At 38.4% G+C, this 20045-nt stretch overlaps 3 protein-coding genes and 1 long non-coding RNA gene across 5 annotated transcripts; all 4 read left to right on the top strand.

Moving 5' to 3' along the window:
• Positions 1–875: 875 nt before the first annotated feature.
• Positions 876–2992, top strand: LOC131889933 (uncharacterized). 2 transcript variants are annotated; one of them, XM_059239162.1, is made up of 5 exons: positions 876–1022; positions 1288–1576; positions 1641–1811; positions 1899–2121; positions 2249–2991. In XM_059239162.1, exons 1-5 carry the CDS (start codon positions 907–909, stop codon positions 2620–2622), a joined length of 1173 nt encoding a protein of 390 aa, XP_059095145.1. In that variant the 5' UTR covers positions 876–906; the 3' UTR covers positions 2623–2991. The 2 variants fall into 2 exon arrangements, with proteins under 2 accessions (XP_059095145.1, XP_059095146.1); XM_059239163.1 differs by lacking the exon at positions 1899–2121 and having other exon boundaries at positions 2249–2992.
• A 400-nt stretch (positions 2993–3392) lies between these two features.
• On the top strand, positions 3393–4751 carry LOC131889936 (deoxynucleoside kinase-like). Its single transcript, XM_059239166.1, has 6 exons — positions 3393–3562; positions 3634–3784; positions 3853–3966; positions 4038–4251; positions 4325–4484; positions 4593–4751. The coding sequence occupies exons 1-6, from the start codon at positions 3471–3473 to the stop codon at positions 4729–4731; spliced, it is 870 nt and encodes a 289-aa protein (XP_059095149.1). The 5' UTR covers positions 3393–3470; the 3' UTR covers positions 4732–4751.
• Positions 4752–7285: 2534 nt separating this feature from the next.
• LOC131891188 (arylsulfatase B-like) lies at positions 7286–9441 on the top strand. The gene is made up of 8 exons (XM_059240713.1): positions 7286–7482; positions 7806–7965; positions 8027–8271; positions 8328–8568; positions 8639–8796; positions 8862–8997; positions 9190–9379; positions 9426–9441. The coding sequence occupies exons 1-8, from the start codon at positions 7324–7326 to the stop codon at positions 9439–9441; spliced, it is 1305 nt and encodes a 434-aa protein (XP_059096696.1). The 5' UTR covers positions 7286–7323.
• Positions 9442–9721: 280 nt separating this feature from the next.
• LOC131889941 (uncharacterized) lies at positions 9722–11392 on the top strand. The gene is made up of 2 exons (XR_009374255.1): positions 9722–10462; positions 10923–11392. It is a non-coding gene; the product is annotated as an uncharacterized LOC131889941 (long non-coding RNA).
• Positions 11393–20045: the final 8653 nt, after the last annotated feature.

The raw sequence follows: 20045 nt of genomic DNA, 5'->3' as shown, positions 1-20045 counted from the left end.
AAAGGCGAGTCTTTTAAACGCTAACACCTCAGAGTTACGGCTTGGACGTTAACCAGATTGAGCATTAGCTCACCATTTTGGCCATTGCATTTTCATACCGAATAACCTAACTCCGAGCTAAGAGCTTTAAAAAATCGGTCCTCAGTTCTTTTTCTTTTCTTCCTCCTCTCTTCCCATACCGGTTTCTTATCTTTTTATGCTTCCTTCAGAATTTTTCAAAATCTTTTTTCCGTCCAAATCCAATCTTCTGGATTAAAGTTACTCACCAAGCCCTGCACATAATCTTACTAATGTAACCCTCAAAGTGATTCTTATCAAGAACTCCTCCAAGTTTGAGTTTTTCTTGTTCCTGTACACACCATTATGCTATACAATCGAAACCCATGGGACAGAGTACACTTTTACTACTTTACATTATATTCCATAATTCCACACACAATTTTGATCAAATCCATACCTGGCGTTGGAATTGGGGGCCACTCATACCATGGATCAAAAGTTGGCATGCCCTTAGTAAGCAACGAGTTTTGGGCGGAACTCATGTGTCATCCTGGAGGAATGTTCTGTCAGGAGTAGGCGTACCTCAGGACAGCCCTCCTCAAGAACAACATCCTGGATGCCTACCACTTGGTGGTGAGTAGATAATTGAGGTCTTGGATACTGTTGACATTAGTCGCCGACAAAATATGGCGCAAAAGGCCTTGACTTGATCTACTGGTTTCGTGAAACGCCCTGTCAATGAAGGAGAAAGCTGGAACTATTAACATTGTAGTTAGTTACTAACGTTAGTGCCCACTTTCCATAGTCTCGCCTATTCATACCCGAAAACACCTTTAGCCTCCAAGACACTCCCATTATTTTCCTTCACTAACTCGTTCCTTGACGTTCCAATTTAGTTGAGATAAAATGCTTTTCAAGGCTGCACACGTAATGCTCTACGGCTTGTGTTTTGCCGGATTTATGAGCCAATGTTGGGAGCTTCTGATAAAGTTTTCGAAAGGGCTGACAACCATGTCCATCTTGTAAGTCCCAAAGTCGTAAGATAGTAAAGCCATTGAATGGTCGTCCCATTTGAGACCGGAAAATTCTTGCAATAATGTACAAAAATGGCGGTCCTTTTGATTCTAAGATAATAATCCCTTACATGAATACATGCTCACTTCTGTTGACCATCCATAATACGAAGCGATCGTTGATACTCTCGTCGAAAAACTCGAGACGAAACAGAATGCAAGTTGAAAGAAAATAAGGGCAATAACTCACTTTCTTATGTTTGGTCCCGGTCAGGAATACCTTGCCGAGCAACGGTGGTTTGGATTTGCCTCGAATCTCAATTTGTCCCGATCCTCCTTTCTCTCAAACTCGTCTATCCGAACTCGGCTTATCCCAAGAATCTTGGGACGTGAACCAGTTTTCGACAGATTACCAAGGGACAACTCAATGGCCTATCACATCTGAAGACGACAGCAATCTCTACGATCAGTCAACCCATTCCTTTCAAGAAGTGGTCCAAACTGCTGTTTTTGTTGAAAGTCAAAAAAAAGCGCTGAGATTGGACCAGAAGCAGTACTATAAGGTAAAGTAGGGCCAAAATGAAGACTTTAAAAAGCTTGTTCAACACTGTAGAGTGATCCTTTTAGGAAACAAACACGTGGTACAATGGCAAATGTTTCACGTTCCTCTTGGAAGGCATCTCAGCCACGACCGAGTCATTGCTGAGAATTGACTTGAAGCACGTGTTTGGCAATGAGACCGGACGATTCAAAATGTTCATTCATGATCATGGTATGGAGATGGCACTTGTCAATCAGGTTAGAACATACATTAATTATCCAATCGCTCTTCAATGTGGAAGTGGTATCCTATGTTCTAGTTATTTTTTTCTTCCATTTTTGTAGTATTGGCTCACTTCAAAAAAGGAGGTACTGGATCTCTATCCAGGAACAATCAATGATATCTTAATAAGAAAGCACTACCAAAAATTGCTACCAAGTGGAAAACAGTCGCTTAAGCACTGTCAGACAACTTGGAATTCGGCGGATTATTACTCTTGCATTGATGGATTCATGCAAGAATTGAGGAAACCATTTTTTTGTCATTCTCCATTCGATTTCGCCTTAAGTAAGAATTTCACTCAAACTCGTTAAGAAATAGTCGAACAATTTCAAGAGCTTTAATAACATATTTACACGTATTAACCTCAAATATTGTTTCCCTATGTGAGTAAACTGTGATTTTGATCTTTCAGATCAATCTTTCTTCGCCAATCAAAATCCAGTGTGCACAACCTTTAATTTCACAAAAGGCCTAATCAATTCCCAAAGAAAAGCCTTCATAAAACGGCACTTCTCGGAGAGATGTCTTGAAAGTTGTAATCTTGTCTTTTACAAGGCGTCCGCTACTGAGACAAAAATATTTGGAAACAACGAGACGAGGATTCGCCTTGCATACAGTACGATGAGTTCGACAAATGAGGAAGAAGTTTATATCTATGATGCGATATCCATCATCTCGTCGCTTGGAGGAAGCCTGGGTCTTTATTTAGGGTTTTCAGTCTTGGAGGTTGGGCGATATCTCCTGAAAGCAATCCAAAATCATTTCTTAAAAAACAACAAGGAATAAAACAATGTGGCACGGGAATCCTTGAAAATTGAGCTACTGAATATAAAATTGGTTATTCCAGTGTTATTTATGTGCATCTTATTCACCGAATCAATTTTCATCCAAAAGGCTCGTCAAAAGGTGTACTCGTAGGTAACTTTGAAATGCATAGATTTTTATTGATCTGATAACTTTGTCCTTTGGAATAAATTGAATACATGTGAGCCGCATCTTTTTCAAATCCTACTGACAGATCTCTCTTATTACCAAAATCAATTGGAATTTAAAGACTGTGAAACGAGCATATTCTGTCATAAAGAGTCAATGAGTTATTGATGACACGCTTCCGCCACTCAACAAAAGAAAATGTCATAGGCAAAGTACAATTTGTAGCACCCAAAGTCAATGATTGGTCGGGGTAAATACGAATTGCGTATCATCTAAAACTTGTACTTCATTATCTGAATCACATATTGAGATAGCATGCTTCATCATATGAGGGAAGAGATTTCTTTTCTTTGCTGATGCAAAAAATACAACACGACCTTTGTCAACTTTTCAAAAGTATCATTCATTCTCCTGCTACGCTAAATTCCCGTCGTTCGTCCAATAGTCATCCAAAATAAAGCCACAATCGCCGTTTGCATCGGGACTAAAGGGGTAATAATTTTTGGGTCTTTGGCCTAAATTCCGTCTTTGGCTACCAAAGCTTATGAGTGGCCTCATACTAAGTCAGCAATATTCGTCCAGCATCCTTCATTTAACGTGGTGAAGATACAAATAAAATCTTCCAGTTCTTTTTAGCTTCCCAGTAGTTCATTTGTTAAAAGTCTTCTCAAGAAAGAACACACGTTCAAAAACATTGAACCATGAACACCAAAGAGTTTCTTCTCACCCTGACTTGTCTGGTTTGTGGGGTAATCAGCGTTGCCATAGATGTCAATAAGATCTCCAAATTCGAGTAAGCTAAGCTAGGTCATGGTTTTCATTTTGTATGTTTAATTCAAATGTCACGTGGTGCTTTCTCTTCAGAGATGTGGTCTCTTATTCAGAATTGGAAAATATGTGGAATGGCATTCGTTTTCCGAGTGCTCGAGAATTTAGGAGGCGGCGTAAACCTTTTACAATCAATGTAGAGGGAATCGTTGGAACTGGTAAAAGCACCTTCTTGAAGTCATTTGAGGTAAAAAATCATTCTAAAACAAATGCATCCGAGTAAGATCACATACTAAAGCAATAAATTAAATTTAGGTGTATCCATTGATGGATGTACTCACTGAGCCCGTTGATCGATGGACCAATTTGAATGGAACTGACCTTTTGCAACTTATTTATAACGATCCAAAAAGATGGGGAATGGCTCAGGTTTGTCACAATAAAATGCCAACTTAGTTCTATAGCGTGCTCGTGTTATTTATCACTCTTGGTTCTTTCAGGAATCCTATGTGCAACTAACTATGCTCCAAGAGCATTTGCGAAACTTTGGTGTAATTAAAGTGATGGAAAGGTCCTTGCAAAGCGCCCGATTTGTATTTATTGAAAACCTCTATCGTTCTGGCAACCTGCAGCCTGTGGAGTACAATATTTTAAGTCAGTGGTATAGCATGTTCCATGAAATGGAAGCTATTGACGTTTCAACTGACCTGACGGGTAGGTAAATGGTTTAATGACTTTCCCATCGGAACCGGTCTAATTTTCGAGCGAAACTCTTCACATTTTTCAGTGTATTTGCAATCTAACCCAGATGTGGTTTTGGAACGAATTAAACGACGAGGTCGTAAAGAAGAGTCCCAAATTACTCGCGAATTCTTGTGGAACATTCATCGACTTCATGAGGATTGGTTGGTTCATAAGAATACCACCTTTCCTTTGCCTAGTGAACAGTGAGTGGAGAATTTGCTGATTGTTGAATGTTACAGTTATGGCAACGAAAAGCGATCATTTTTCTCAAACATTACTAAATATGCACTATTGCTTCTGTTTTATTCTAGAATCATTGTCGTGAATACCTCAAAACCATTCGCTTCCATGAAGAGGCTTTACAAGACATTGGTTAAGAAAATATGGGATCTGGTCCCGAATGAGCTAAAGGCTGACCCTAAGTATCGTTGCTCTCACAACTTTCAATAAAACCTTTAGTTTGACATGGATTTGACATCATCACTTTTCAAGGCATTCCGGTTACTGGAAAACTAGGGTTTTCGAAAACCTCGTTTCTGAATAACTGGTTTCGTACTCAACGTTTTTCTATGAGAAGGGTAATGCTCCAAACAAATTTATATACAGGTATTCTTAAGACTGGATGGCCTCATATGTCAAAAGACGGATCCCACGCTTTGACAGTTCTTAGCCTAGGCTGTTGTGACTGCTTGAGGTGAACACATTGAAAAGTAAAACGCCGAACGAGATTCTAATTATAACTTTACCCTAATGAATTGAATTTCTAATTGAGCCTCTGAGGAACTACGGGGCAATGATATTTTCCCCCTCACAATGAAAGTGTGACCCTGAGGGCTACGCACCGCGTGTAATTCTCTGCCCCCTGCAAAGACTATTGAACGATATTTTGTGAATTAGAATGAATACCAACTAAATATTTTACTTAGGCCTTGCGAAGTAAATTACATGTTCATAGCAAATCTGATTTTTTTCTCCCAACCCAATTGACTTTCAAACCGAAACTCATTCAACTATGACAAAATAAGCAATTGAAAGAGAAAGTTTGCGTAGGGAGATGGTCGTAGCGCAGTTGGTAAACGCGCGACCGAGCTATGCTCGGGGTCATAGGTTCAATCCTAGGTCTCCCCCCGCCTTTCATGGATCATCACGCCTCGAATGGCGCACCTGGAACCCCGAACGGGACAAGACCAAATTGTATAATAATATTGTAAAATAAAAATATCCTGATCCAATGAGAAATAATCTCGCAATAAAGATTTAAAAAGAAAATATTCAAAGGCTGTCAAGAAAAAGTAAAAAGCTGTTCAGATGGGAGGCTGGGCCCTGCGCGCCTTTGAGACGACAGATAGGCTAGCTATGATCACCCTTTTACCAATCCATTGTACAACCCCATCTTGACCACGCCTCATTGCTTTGGAGTCCGTATCTTGTTGGCGAGTCAAACAAAATGGAGAGTATACTCCGGCACTTCACTCGCCGGATCCCAGGAATATCTAAACTTTCCAACTGGGATCGACTTTAACATCTACACCTGTATGTAGAGTGAACAAAGGAGACACGAATGGTATGCCCTACTACATCCTTTTAAGTGCATCCATGAGCTATCCCATAGCACGGGCATTGCTTTCGTCCACCGAAGTAATGAACGTGTCAAATGTATCCAACCCCTTTGGAACAATAACAAGCATGCGGCTACTAAGTGAAACATGCGCCACTCATTTCTTGAAAGAGGACCAAGACTCTTCCACAAACTGCCCGCCTCCCTCTGGGTCATCTATGCTGTTAAAAATTCCCTTCCCAAATTCAAAGTAGACCTGGATAACTTCCTCCCAACCATTCCAGACTTCAATACCAGGGTCTCATCGATCAGCAAACTCAAACTCGATTACTGATCAGATTCTACTTTCGAGAGATTGTGTCATCACATTTTTGTGCCTTGAATCCATTCAAGACATCTTTCTGTGTACAGTAAATAGATTATTATTATTATGAACAAAAATATACGAATTATTAGATGCATGTAATAAAAATGTCATTGAACGGCTAAATTTATTCTGTAAAAATATTTTATATGTTTCCGAGAGGGACCCTGGATGCAGTCAGTGCTTTCATATTCTCATTACCTCATTACCGGAGTAGCAACATCATTATGAAGAGTTTGTTCGTCTTCAATTTGATTTATTAAATGACATTAATTTTTGCTTGACACTCGGTTTTCCTTCCTCTTTAATTTTTTTTTCGTACATTTCTAGAAAAATAATCATTTAACGTGCATAAACTAGGACGTAATATAAAAACTGTGTGATGTTGTCAAATAAAAGATTTGCCATTTTCATTTTTCAATTATTTGAAACTGATAAAATAGCAAAACTTCTCACTTTGCCATTTGTTTCAACTGTAGTACTATTGAATGAAATTCTGTTACCAAAATGATGCAAAAAAATGATTGATTCGATTGATATGCTGAGCCATTCTAATTCTATTTTCCCTAATAATGACTTTATGAACCGCAAATATATAACTACCTAAAATCGGTCCTGAAATAAACATACATGCAAATTCTTTGATCCCTTTTTGTTATTTTGGGTTTCTTTATTTGTGTGCGATTGCCGTATAATTGTCAATATTACCTATAAGTGGGTAATTCCATTCACTGTTTGTAACTTCAATGTTCCTTGACTGCCCTCATATTTGTGAGTTCTGAAAGAGACCGTTTTCGAAACAAATTTCCATGCACTTAGATCAACCGGAAAAAATTAGACTTTCCCATTCCCATTCCGAATCCGAATCCAAATCCAATTTGTTTCGCCCAATTCCGCCACCGAAAATTGTCAGTCAATCCGAAAAGTAAAGTATGATCCGATGCACAGCTTTAATAGCTAAGCTTTCGACTTTGATCCAGAAAATACATAGGTCCTTGAGAAGAAGCTTATACATCGTTTGTTCAACGCATGTGCAAGTCTGCACGCTCAACACGAGCTAGATTCTGGTTTGAATCAATTGATCAAAGTCACAATGAACATTTGTTACGCTTAATTCAATATGAGTCGAGTGTCTCGAACGGGTTATTGTCTCTGTATTCTCACTATTACAACGTGGTTAATTCAATTTAAGCTACATCACTTATCAACACCACACATTACGCTTCAGAAACCCGTGCCATCTCATCCACATATTATATTCATTCTTGCTGACGATTTGGTGAGTCATGTCATTGGCGGACAAGTGGAAATGTTTATTTGCTGATTCCTTCCGAAGGAGTTCGTGTCAGACTATTCATTTTAAGCTAAAATGATCCAGAACAACTCACGAATCTTTGGCATTAAAAACTTATACCTTTTTGCAACAGGAATAGTACATATGTTATACTTTATTTTAGTTTATGTCATATATTTTATGATTTCAGGACATCACTTTATCCAAAGTTCAAAATCTAAACCTTGAAATAATTCGTTGAATCAAGCCTATACAAATAGAGATTCTCTCGCAATGATTTACATAAAACGAGCTCAAAATGATTTTAGGGCTGGAATGATGTTGGTTTTCATGGAATGAATCAAATTCCCACGCCAAATATTGATGCTTTAGCCTACAGTGGCGTGATCCTTCACAATTATTATACCCTGCATGTTTGTTCACCAAGCCGAGGAGCTCTTTTAACAGGAATGCATCCTATTCATTTGGGCAAGTGAAAAACTAAATTACGATTTGGTCACCTTGATTGCGACATGACTTGAATGTATAGGACTTCAAGACAGCCTTTTAGGATCCATGACTCCTTCTGGGCTGCCCCTGGCTTTTAAACTTCTGCCAGAATATTTAAAGGGTGATTTGGGTTATGCGACTCATATTATGGGGAAATGGCACCTAGGAGCTCATCGATCCATGTACACACCCATTTTTCGTGGATTTGACAGCCACGTGGGTTTCTGGCATGGACAAGAAGATTACTTCAACCACACCTCCAGGGCGGAACATAAAGGAAGTAGAGTGAGGATTTCATTTAATATTAAACCTAAAAACAAATAACTGGCGTAGTCTTTTAGGGCTATGACTTTCGGAGAGACATGAATATATCATTCAGCGATGACGGAAAATACGTAACAGACATAATTACCAAAGAGTCGATCAAGATCATACAAAATCACAATTCGGCACGGCCGTTATTCTTACTTGTGTCACACGCAGCTGTTCACACTCCTGTTCAAGCTCATGTTAGTGTTACGGAACAATTTTCTTACATAAATTGCTCTCCTGCTTGGCACAACAAACGACAAGTTTTTGCAGGTGAACCTTATCTTTTTTTGGGTTTGTATTGGCTTCTTAGATCCTCAAAGTCGTTGTTTATTTCATAAAGCCCAATTGAAGTCATTGGATGAATCTGTAGGACACATTGTGCAGGTTTTACAACAAGAGATGATGCTGGAAAACTCCATAATCGTGTTCAGTACAGATAATGGAGGGGCTGGGGACAAATACCATGGTGCTGTTGGCTCCAACTTTCCTCTGCGAGGTGTGAGTAAGACTTTTGGATCTAATGAAAAACACTCTCAGTTGTGAACTTCTTTGGTGACAAACAGATGAAAAGTGGCCTGTTTGAAGGCGGTATTCGAGGTGTTGGAGCCGTATGGAGTCCACTCATTCAAAATCAGGCAAGAATATCATCTGAAATGATGACCATATATGATTGGTTACCAACACTGTACTCTGCGGCAGGTAAGAATCCTACAAAGTATCAGAACTCTTTCTGACTTGGAACAAATCATAACAATAACAATCAAACAATCAGCTTCAAACGTTACAAAAGGCTTTGTTGCACAAGGACAAAAGCATAATGATATTTATATTACCCCATTTTCTCCTATCTTTGCCATTTTTAAGTTACCATTTTTACTTGATATTTTGTAGGAGGTCAGTTCACTGAACTACCCAAAATGGATGGAGTTGATTTATGGCCCGCAATATCGAAGCAGCAAGTGTCACCAAGAAAAATCATTCTTCACAATTCATCTTCATCCAAGAAGGTGTATGCATTAAGAGTTCAAAACTACAAAATGGCAAAGATAACGCACAAGGGAAATCGAGGGTTCAACTTTTGGTATGGGATTATCAATGATGTACCATTTTTACTTGATATTTTGTAGGAGGTCAGTTCACTGAACTACCCAAAATGGATGGAGTTGATTTATGGCCCGCAATATCGAAGCAGCAAGTGTCACCAAGAAAAATCATTCTTCACAATTCATCTTCATCCAAGAAGGTGTATGCATTAAGAGTTCAAAACTACAAAATGGCAAAGATAACGCACAAGGGAAATCGAGGGTTCAACTTTTGGTATGGGATTATCAATGATGTACCGAAAGATCGATGTAAAACGGTCGATGCAAGTTTTAACCCATGAATTTCGGGTAAAATGGGGGGGGGGGGCAAAACACTTGGCCATAAAAGTATCTTTTTTGCATGCATTCTAGTGATGATACTTTCTTTGGTCAATGGGAAACAATTTAAAGTTTGAAAGTTTCTCAACTTATACGATGCAAGGCAAAAAACTCAATTTTGCGATCCAAATTAGTTACGAGTCAGTGAAAAAAAACATTCGTTCAGCTTTTAATCACTAAAAGAACAAAACACTTATCTAGCAACATGTTTGGATTATCATTTATTTTCAAGCATCTATAAGACACAAATCGAAAGTATCATGTGTTTAGTGTAACTTAATTTTAAGTTTTCTTAACTCATTTTGGCTGAGATTCACAGCTTAAATATAGACTATTTGACGAAAATCACGGTTCGAAACTTGATCAGTTTTGTATTTGGTTGATTTCAGGAAGTTTCATGTAACTTGGCAAAAGGACCTTGTTTGTTTGATATTGTCAAGGACCCTTGTGAATATGAAAACTTGCTTGGAATGAATGGAACAGATATTCCTCCCAAAATGTTGAGAATTCTTGACATGTTGCAAGCGACCATTCAGTTTTCCGTTGTCAGGAAAAAAGATCTCAGAGGTCATCCGACAAAGTGGAACGACACTTGGACAAACTTCTTGGACTACGTCGATCCCAAACCAAGGGAAGCGGTTATTGCAGAGAATGAAGAACGATTTAGAAATCCTGACTTAGTTGAAATGGATATTCAAAACGCATTTCTTTATTGAAACCTGCGCTTCTTTACTTAGATTACTGTAAGTTGTTGAAATTTTAATCGTGTCTATACATATTTCTTGCTTGTGTGGATGTTTTTGTTGTAGCTACCGTCCACTCTATCAACTTGTTACACATTTCTAAATTAGAATAACAATTGTTGTACAAACGAATTTGATTTGATGGATTTCACCAGCACTGGCTTGTATGATTGGATTAAAATAATATCTAGAAATGTGTTACTGATCTAGGCAAAATATTTCTGCTTTTCTACAAATTCCTTATGAATGATAAAAAAGAAGCAAATTCAAAAGTGTCTCCATTACGGATTGGAGAGGACATTCAACATTCGAGCCAACCGAAATTCTCACAGGCTGAAATATTCTCTCATTACTAGAGCTGTGAATAAAGTGCAAATGTGCAAGTCTTGGGCGGCTTTGCACTACGAGGGAAAACCAAAACCTCTTTTTTTTAGGAGTGCCGTTTGTTTGTTTATTTCAGGTTGTTAAAGGGGTGAAATCAAACCTGTATAGAAAAGAGAAAAGGACCGATGTGATGGTTTCATCAGTGATCTGTACATCCGGCATCCAGGGATCAGCAAGATACCGAGGTGTGTGAATGCTGTGACCTTGGGAGTGAAATGAGTTAACTCATGATCATGAGATGAAATACTGGGAAAAGAGCAGAACGAAATGAGTTAACTCATGATCATGAGATAAAATACTGGGAAAAGAGCAGATACCAGAAATAAAATGCTTCCGTTTTGTCTCGAAAATCAGAAAAATGAACGATCGCAATGACAAGCAGCTCTCGACTGAATTTCTTCTAATTTGTCAGTCTTCGCTTCTCCAAAGAATTCCAGGCCGTAATCTAATTCACCTTGGATAAATGAATTGTACGTTAGTAACTTCATTTTTGTTGGAAGATGTTTTCCATGGTAGCTAAAATTAAATAAAGTTCGCTTTAACCCATTTTCTACATTGGTTATATGGAATGCCAAGACAATTCATCGTCCAGCCCAAGCCCAAGGAATTTTGTGGCTTTTTCAGTAAACTTTTCGCGACATTTAATCTAAGTCTGTTTCTGTTAAACCAGAGATGGAGTTCCTCCAACCACTCATTAGCCTCCTGTTCGACCTCGTTTGCATTGTCTCCAAAATACTGTAGCGTCGTGTCATCGACGTACATGGTAAAATGATATCCAGTACAATTTGGCATATCGTTAACATAAACTAAGAAAAGCAACGGGCCTAGAATGCTCCCTTGGGGTACACCGCATTTGAGGCTTTGACAAAATGCTACCAATTTGTACAAGTTGTGAGCGATTTGATAAGTAGTCTTTAAACCATTGAAGAGTCCTATTCTTGACCCCATAGGCTTGCACCTCGTAATCCATCCAATCAAAAGCTTTTTTATTTCGAATAATATGGAGAGTCCGAACTTAAAATGTCTATGCTTTAATATGTTATCTAAATAGTTTCTTATGGCGTGGTTTGTACTAATTTCGTCGCGAAAGCCATGCTGTTTATTTGACAGGTGCTTGTCTAAGAACTCTAGAAACAGCTTGGAAACAACTTTTTCCACAACTTCTGAAAACTCAAAATTTGTCTCAATTTTTGTAACATTCTTTACGGCTTCCTCTCGACTAGTTTTGAATTTTTGATTTAGAGATTGACCAAATCGTTTCGAATCTATTGAGCGCCTCATCCGCCGTCAAATCGGTAAAATCCCACGCCCTTTCCTGGAGCAATTTGCGATGTTTATGAGTATTCTTATCTGAAAAGGATCTGCCGCAAATTTTATCATTCGTTTTTGATTGACAGAATTTAGAGCCGTTTGAAATATCAATGAAAGGAGCCCAGTGGTCTGCGACATGACAGACCAGCGTACCAGCTTCCAACATAACTTTTGCATTTGTTAATATGCTATTAATATGTGATGAATTAATGGCTTTTTTCGGACCTTCATCAGTGTGTATAATTTTTTCCTGGACTCTGGTTGGGCTATGAATGGTGGGATAGATTCCGCGGGAGCAGCAAAAATATTCTAGCACTTGTAGTCTGAGTGTACAGGAATGGTACTTGGATGTTAGAATTTCCCTAGCGAAGACTGTGGATTCAGTTTATCAGTCTTCTCAGATTAAATCCGGTTTGAGGATTTAAGTAGGCCTAGTGCTGGGTTGAGTCCAGGAGAGGACTCGAGTCTTTCATTGTACTCAAGTCGAACTAAAAGACTCATATTGCGAAATTTAAACCAAAGAATGATATGTTTACACAAGTTCGGACTTGAGTGTTTTAGAAAGAACTCGGACTCGATTCTGGACTCGCCCCATCACAAGTCCTACTTCCATCCTCAAACCGTATTCAATCCTAGTTTTCCATTGTAGTGTAAAGCCGCCCTAAGGGCAACTTTAGGGCGGCTATACACCTGGATGGAAAACCGAGATTGAATCCGGTTGGAGGATTGAAGTGGGACTAGTGCCGGAGCGAGCTCGCCAACAGACTTGAGTCCAGTGGAGCACTCCAGTCTTTCATTGTACGCAAGTCGAACAACAAGACTCAAACTCCAAAAACTCACCCCAGGACTAGTCCAAGTTCCATCCTCAAACCGGATTCAATCTTGGTTTTCATCCTTGTGTGAAGCCGCCCTAATATCTTAATGTCCAAAAGACAGGTTGTAATAACTACTATCGGTATTTGGAATGAGGAATCTGTCGGAATTAAGCTATGTGTAAATCTATTTGTATGGTTCCACTCATTTGAAATGAAACTTTTACTTAAACAAAAACCCTGACCAATTCAGATTCTATGCAATGCAGATTTAAATCAAAAACTTTTTCTTAAGGTACATGTGTAACGTATTGCAAAATGAAATGAAAATGTGGTCAAGTACAGAGGCGCCCCGGGAGTAGGTGTTGTTGGGACTCCCGGGTCGGAGCGCAGAGTAATTCTCCATTGGCTCACACGCCTGACCCTGATTCCAGACTAGGTATATGATGCTTTCAACGAACGGCATTAGGCCTACAGTGTTAAGGATACGTGCTGACGAAATATCAAGTTCCTCTACAGCTCAAAATTTTCGACTTTTTAGTAATTTGGTTAATATGGGTGAATACTTTTCATCCTTGAGGAGTTTTTTCAGGTTGACGAAAAATAGGCTATGCTTTAAAGATGCGAAGAGCTACTGATGATACAATACTAACGAATTGTGTTTAAGCTCATTTGACGTTGAATATGTTCAGACAATGTGATCAATTTTGATAAGTTTGCCATTTTATAAATCTAAGCACTTAATTGAACACCATTTTGTCCTACCATAAAAGCTCGTTCGGGCTCCCTGAACAAACCGATTTTCCTTCGCCCTGTTTTGAAATGAGAAATAAGATTTCGGTTTGTCCAGGAACTTGCAGAGAAAACTACTTGTGAAAACGTATACCTCGCCAATTGCTTGCAGAATTTACACATAATCTACCAACCGTGGTGGTGTGGTATACTTCAGAATGACAAATCATACATGGAATTGTTTGACAAAGAATAACTAGTCTATTAACTTTCAGACATCAATAGCAACTCAGGAAAGCTATAGCACAATATGAAAAACATGGGATGTTAGTTAATTGGTAGGTCAATTAAGTCATAAGGCATTACAAGCAACCTTTTGTGCTAATCTTGGTAAGTCTAAGGACGGCTGGGATTTTATTGCAAGGTTCATCTCTAGATATTCCAGGCTGGTTTTGACGTGTAGAACTCAATATCGTTGATGGGCGCACAAATATCAATGATTGGTAGCTTGGGAAGTTTCGATTGACCCGTACACTTGCACAAAAAATGTATGCTTCTTTCTTGAAGCAGTTCTTTTTGACGACGAATCCCAAGGGCCGAATTTTTGATGATGCCTTGAGATTGTGCGTGTGTGCGTATAGAGACGAGCTAGAACTCCATGAAGCATCAACGTAAAGTTGATGCCTTATTTCGGAAAGGTTATGAAATAGAAGTCGGCCACCACTTCGAAATAAAGGCCCATATGTTTGAAAATACTATTGGCAAGTCGTTGATCAATTAAAGGTCGCTTGGAATACTTAAGAGACCAAATACACATTGATCAGTGATGATTTATATCTTGACCTCGAACTTTCAATGTTGTTTCTGCTTTGATAAGGTACACACCCCGTATTCCGATCCAAAGAAGGACATTTTCAAATTAGGTGAAAATAGCAAATGCCCACTCTATTCAAAATTCCTGTCTCTAATTTGTCGCAGGAAGAGCTAATTAGGTTGTTGTAAGATATTTAGGATTTTTGATGATCAAACATTTTTGGTAATCTCCCTGATCAATTTCGCATCATAATCCAGGATTTTTGGACACCCCGATCTGTCAGATGAGTGTTACCATACATTGCGTCTTTGGTATTGTTTGGGCAAAAGTCTTTTGTGAGCATTCTAAAGAAAAAATTGAATTTTCCACATCTGAAGTATACAATAACAGATGTTAAACAATGCGCAAGAGTATTTGACCTCCAATACATCATATCTGTGCGAACCACCCATGGAATAACTTTGTGTATACATTACTTATTGTTTGATTATTTGGTAACACTAAATCTGATATCGTGACGTCACAACTTATTGATATGAACAAGTCTCTGAGTCGGCCATTGCTAGTGCAAAAGCGTTTGACACTGGTTCAAGAAATCATCGAAAAAGAGAACAAGTGGGTAATGTTGGTGCTTTGTTTGGCTGAAATTTGATACTTCAGACGTGTAGTGTTTTAAAAAGCAAACCGAAAAATGGAAAGACAGTGTGGAACATTGTGAAAGAGCCCGTCAAAGTGGTCAAAATCTGCGCCCAAGCATCCTTCCCAAAAGCCCAATTGGTTCTTTGAATTGTCATTTTGGTCCACGGGAAGAGTCAATCAGCTGAGCAAGAACTTTAATGCAATTAAACAATGTGTGTCTCCAAATGTTGTTACAGGGCTCAATCAGACTGAGAAGCTCCCAACAATCGTTCAATTCTCGACTTGAATATATCATGACAAAGTTTTTTCCTTAATATTGTTTACGATGTTATTATGTTCTTAATACACAGACCAAAACACTTCAATGTATCTTAAATATATTTGTTGCTCTTGGTTTATACATGAGACAGGTACACATTCTTGGGTTAGTGAGTATTACATGGGCTCAATGAAGCCTAATTGTCTAGTTCAATTAAGTTGTAATTATCAAAACAGCACAAGGTATAAGTTCAATTTGACACATGGTTGAGGTTTTTGGGTGTTGCTTGGTTGTTGATTATCTTGATATTTAATGATTCCAGCATATTAACAATAGTTCGAGGATCAACTTTGATCTCTGTTTGGAGGAATGGCTCTCTTCTGTTGAAAAACATTAAGAAAGAAGAGCTTCATGTTGATGCCATTTGAATACTTCATTAGATTGCAGTTTTGACACAGAACTTTCAATGTTCATCCACCGCAATTTTTGAATGGTGTTGACGATTTTGACGCGATCTTTTACGTTGTTCCACAGTGTCCTTTCAGTTTTCGATTTGCTTTTCACTACACTACACGTATTAAGTATCAAATTTCAGCCAAACTAAGCACCAACATTATCCACTTGTTTTCGTTTTCAATGATTTCCTGAACCAGTGTCAATCGTTTTTGCACTAGCAATGGCCGACTCAGAGTCTTGTTGATATCAATAAGTTGTGACGTCATGATATCTGATCTAGTGTTACCAAATGATCAAACAAGAAGAGATGTACAAACTAAGTTATTCCATGGGTGGTTGCCATATATATGAAATATTGGAAGTAAATACTCTTGTGCATATTTCAACTTCTGTTATTGTATAATTCAGATGTGGAAAATGATATTTGAGCATCAAAATTCTCACACGCAACACAAAAGACTTTTGCCCAAACAACACCAAAGACGCAATGTATGGTAGCACTCATCTGACAGATCGGGGTGTCCAAAAATACTGGATTATGATGCGAAATTGATCAGGGAGATTATCAAAAATATTTGATCATCAAAAATCCTGAATATCTTACAACAACCTAATTAGCTCTTCCTGCGACAAATTAGAGACAGGAATTTTGAATAGAGTGGGCATTCGCGATTTTCACCTAATTTGAAAATGTCCTTCTTTGGATCGGAATACGGGGTGTACACTATCACTTCTGCATTAATTTGTCTCATCAAAGTTGATACGATTTCACGGCTTTAGCTTTCGTCTTTGGTGAGGGTTTCGGACTACTTGGCGTGGCTGGAGTATTGCAAACAGACAACAATATCATTAACGAAGTGATTGAAGCTCACAAAATGGTTTCTATTCCACCACAAGACTCAAGAATACGAAATAGCACAAGTTCTTGTTCCCTAGATTTAGAAAGGCCGTCCATTTCAGAAAAACTTGTTTATCGTTCGTTGCTTCAGGGAGCCGGGATAATACCTCATTGGGGCACAAAAAGATGCGCAGATGAGTAGAGAGTTAAAAACACGGGCAAAATGCTGCTCAAAAATCATACTGTCTACATATTTCTATAACCACATCAGCTAAAATTGATTCAAGATTATTTTTCATTTTATATATATGGCTTTATATAGCTATTCTTCACGTACCCTTCAAGGATTTGGGACTCATGTACAGTCATTGCTTTGGAACAGAACTGAAGGTTTAAAATTCAACCGCTATGGTACGCCCAACTCATTGACGTACTCTGCTCTAATGGTATTTTTTGCTTCATTTTGGGTGCTCAAGTTCTCGAAATGGAGAGCAAAATATCATTCCAGTGTGACTACATAAATTGCTTGCTTCCTCAGGATGGGATTGATTTGACCTAAGAAGAAACTAATTAGTCAACGCCCAGCCTGATCATTAGATTTCGCACCAATCAATCAATTTTCATCTTTACTTCTTGTTTGAGGGTCACTTGGAGTGATTTTCAGGACTTATCTTATACAAATGTGTACTTCTCTATTTTCAATAATGTTGAAAAAAGCACTTTCTTAAATTTCTGTAAAATGCTGAATTCAATGACTTTTGCCTGACCACCTGACGCTCATTCTGGGCAACATTCAAGCCTTAATTCGGTGGTAAGCGTATGAAAAACTCCCCTGTAGTTTAAATCATCATGGTAAACGCCCTTATACAAATCAGAAAAACTGAAGACGCAAAATTTTGCGTTTCAACCAAAATGAATTATTCCTAGAAATAAATGTGGGGACAGGAATTTTTTTCAATTGTCGTTGGACGAAAAATACCATTGAAAATGTCCTGGGTTGGGATAATTGTCCATTGCCAATAAATGAAGTGCCCATAAGTGCCCATATAAATATATTGAAGCAGACGAAGATGAATGACAGTTCACAATTGTTTTATTGATGGCAAGACAAACCAACCTCAAGCAAGGAACTCTGATATCAATATATCTATGTGTAGCTCCGACCCAATGAGAACGGAGCATTCATTGATAATGGAATGAATGTCTCTATTCTCACTCCAACTACGCCACAGATGTAGAAGTAATGGAAGAACACGCTGGTCTCCATTCGCGTACATCTCCACCCATTTGGGAGCATTTCCACGCCAGATATATTTGAGGCCTTTGATCAATTCATCGGCCTGCTCAGGGCACTCTTCCTTCACCTCCCACGCACGTGTCCAAAAAGACTTGTGGGATATCTTTTCATGAGCGTCTTCGAAGAAGTAAGCGTCGGTTTCGGGTCCCAAGGTTAAATGGCAGAGTGTGGATCCAGGTCTTTGTAGCGTGTAGATCTTGTCACAAGGTTGGGGCACGGATTCGGTTATCCCGACCAAACATAACCAGGCGCAGATGACTTTGAACATGGTATAGCGATTACCCTTGTAGGAGGAGTGTGGGTCAGGATGATTATGCACTAGATGGATTGCTTCTTGTAAAATGTTCGGTGAAAATGTGATCAAATTATTTGAATTCTTAATCCAACTCTTCTTTGGTGACTGTTACGATGTCAAAAATTGAAGTTGTTTTCTTCCCAAGAAGAACAACTTTATGGCGTTGAAGCTGGACTGTCCGTTGGCCAAATTCTTTTCCCTCAGTTTTGCTAAACTTTCCTGAAAATCGGTCTAATTGTTTAATCAGGTTCTTTCTCATAAAATGAGGATATCTTAGTCTAATATGGTTTATCAATTGAATAAATGGTTTGGGCTGCAGCTGATTTCCTGGCTACGACCACGTGGTTCAATCCCCAAATGTGTATAGTGTTGCATAGATCCCATTGAGGGGAATCCGTTTTGTTATTCATAACATATTTTAACGATTTGGATAATGATCGTGTGATGCAGAACCTTGAGCCATTGTATATGCGACCTGCATCAGTTTTTTGAATTTCTAACCATTTTCTTCCCTCATTGTTAGTTGCCAGGCGCACGACCCAGAATGCAATAACCTCACATCTACGCTCTTGACGGATCTTCAAAAATTTTTGAATCACTCAACCTTGAAAACAATCCACAAGTTAATTATGTTTTGCCACAAGCAATGCAGTTCTCTCAAAATGACTGGAAAATGTAGTAAAGGTCTGGCACGGGTCATATGTTTGATGTGTAAATAGAAAATGCTAAATCATACTCTCAAGATTTGCCCTCTTTTAGAAAATTCAAACAATTCTCCGAATGTATTGAATTAGGTACATCACTGACATTCCAACCAACATTAGACCTATTGATAAGCTGATCCTACTACCTGAGACTGCAAATGAATAAAAGATCACTGTAATGCCCAATGTAAATTGATTTTTGGTTTGATTGAAGGTAAAAAGGAAAACCAATCGTGCCCATAAGATGAGATGCTTCCTTTGAGGATGTTAGGACTCTTAGAAACTCCCAAGTTCAAAAAGGAGATAGATATTGGGCGTCGCAAAATTGACAGCAACTTCGCAAAGTGCACAATCCTGACGAGGTATTTGATAACTGCTTTTAATAAAACAAACTCTGAACTACTGGGATTCCAATACCAGCAGCGATTCCCGTCCGCAAAAAAAGAGAAAACAAATATACCGGCAAAAAGTAGTTAAACGAATTTTTTATTAACATTATCTAGGTAAAAAAGTTTATATTATGTCTTCAAATAATAGAGTGGGATAAACCATAGACCATTGTGATTCCAATGGTCTATCGGTAACCAAATCATTTTTTCGGTTTTTGGCCACCTCCGAACATAAATTTGATCCAGTTGACAAATCTATTCGAAGCGAATGAGTTTTTACAATTAATTATTTACCAAATAATTCATTCTGTGCCCATTTATGTTCTACGATTTGAAAGGGTCTACTCATGTGTTTGATTGATCCTGATTTTGAAATCCAAATGAAAGTGACCTGGGGTCCGAATTTCAAATGGATATTTGCCTGGAACAGATACAAGATTCCAAAAAAACCATCAATATCAAACCGAAAATTAGGACTAGTATTGATGAAAACACTGTGTCATGGACAATCAGATTGGTTAATGCAAAATTTTACGTTTCAACCAAAATGAATTATTCCTCGAAATAAGTGACCTTAATCCCCTAACATACGTTTGCAGAGATTGCTACGGAGTTTGACGTCTGCGTTCTTCTATTTAGTTGATCAATGCTCA

Source organism: Tigriopus californicus, chromosome 11 (genome assembly GCF_007210705.1).
Source record: "Tigriopus californicus strain San Diego chromosome 11, Tcal_SD_v2.1, whole genome shotgun sequence".
Lineage (NCBI taxonomy): Eukaryota > Metazoa > Arthropoda > Copepoda > Harpacticoida > Harpacticidae > Tigriopus > Tigriopus californicus.
Note: the sequence above shows the minus strand (reverse complement) of the source record. Positions and strands in the feature narration are given on the sequence as shown.

Coding starts and splice junctions, on each gene's coding strand:
- LOC131891188 (XM_059240713.1), top strand. CDS start 7,324: ATGAGTCGAGTGTCTCGAACGGGTTATTGTCTCTGTATTCTCACTATT. Junction 7,966..8,026: donor AATGCATCCTATTCATTTGG/GCAAGTGAAAAA, acceptor TTGAATGTATAG/GACTTCAAGACAGCCTTTTA. Junction 8,998..9,189: donor AACACTGTACTCTGCGGCAG/GTAAGAATCCTA, acceptor GATATTTTGTAG/GAGGTCAGTTCACTGAACTA.
- LOC131889933 (XM_059239162.1), top strand. CDS start 907: ATGCTTTTCAAGGCTGCACACGTAATGCTCTACGGCTTGTGTTTTGCC. Junction 1,577..1,640: donor ACCAGAAGCAGTACTATAAG/GTAAAGTAGGGC, acceptor TGATCCTTTTAG/GAAACAAACACGTGGTACAA. Junction 1,812..1,898: donor AGATGGCACTTGTCAATCAG/GTTAGAACATAC, acceptor CCATTTTTGTAG/TATTGGCTCACTTCAAAAAA.
- LOC131889936 (XM_059239166.1), top strand. CDS start 3,471: ATGAACACCAAAGAGTTTCTTCTCACCCTGACTTGTCTGGTTTGTGGG. Junction 3,967..4,037: donor AAAGATGGGGAATGGCTCAG/GTTTGTCACAAT, acceptor TGGTTCTTTCAG/GAATCCTATGTGCAACTAAC. Junction 4,485..4,592: donor TTTCCTTTGCCTAGTGAACA/GTGAGTGGAGAA, acceptor GTTTTATTCTAG/AATCATTGTCGTGAATACCT.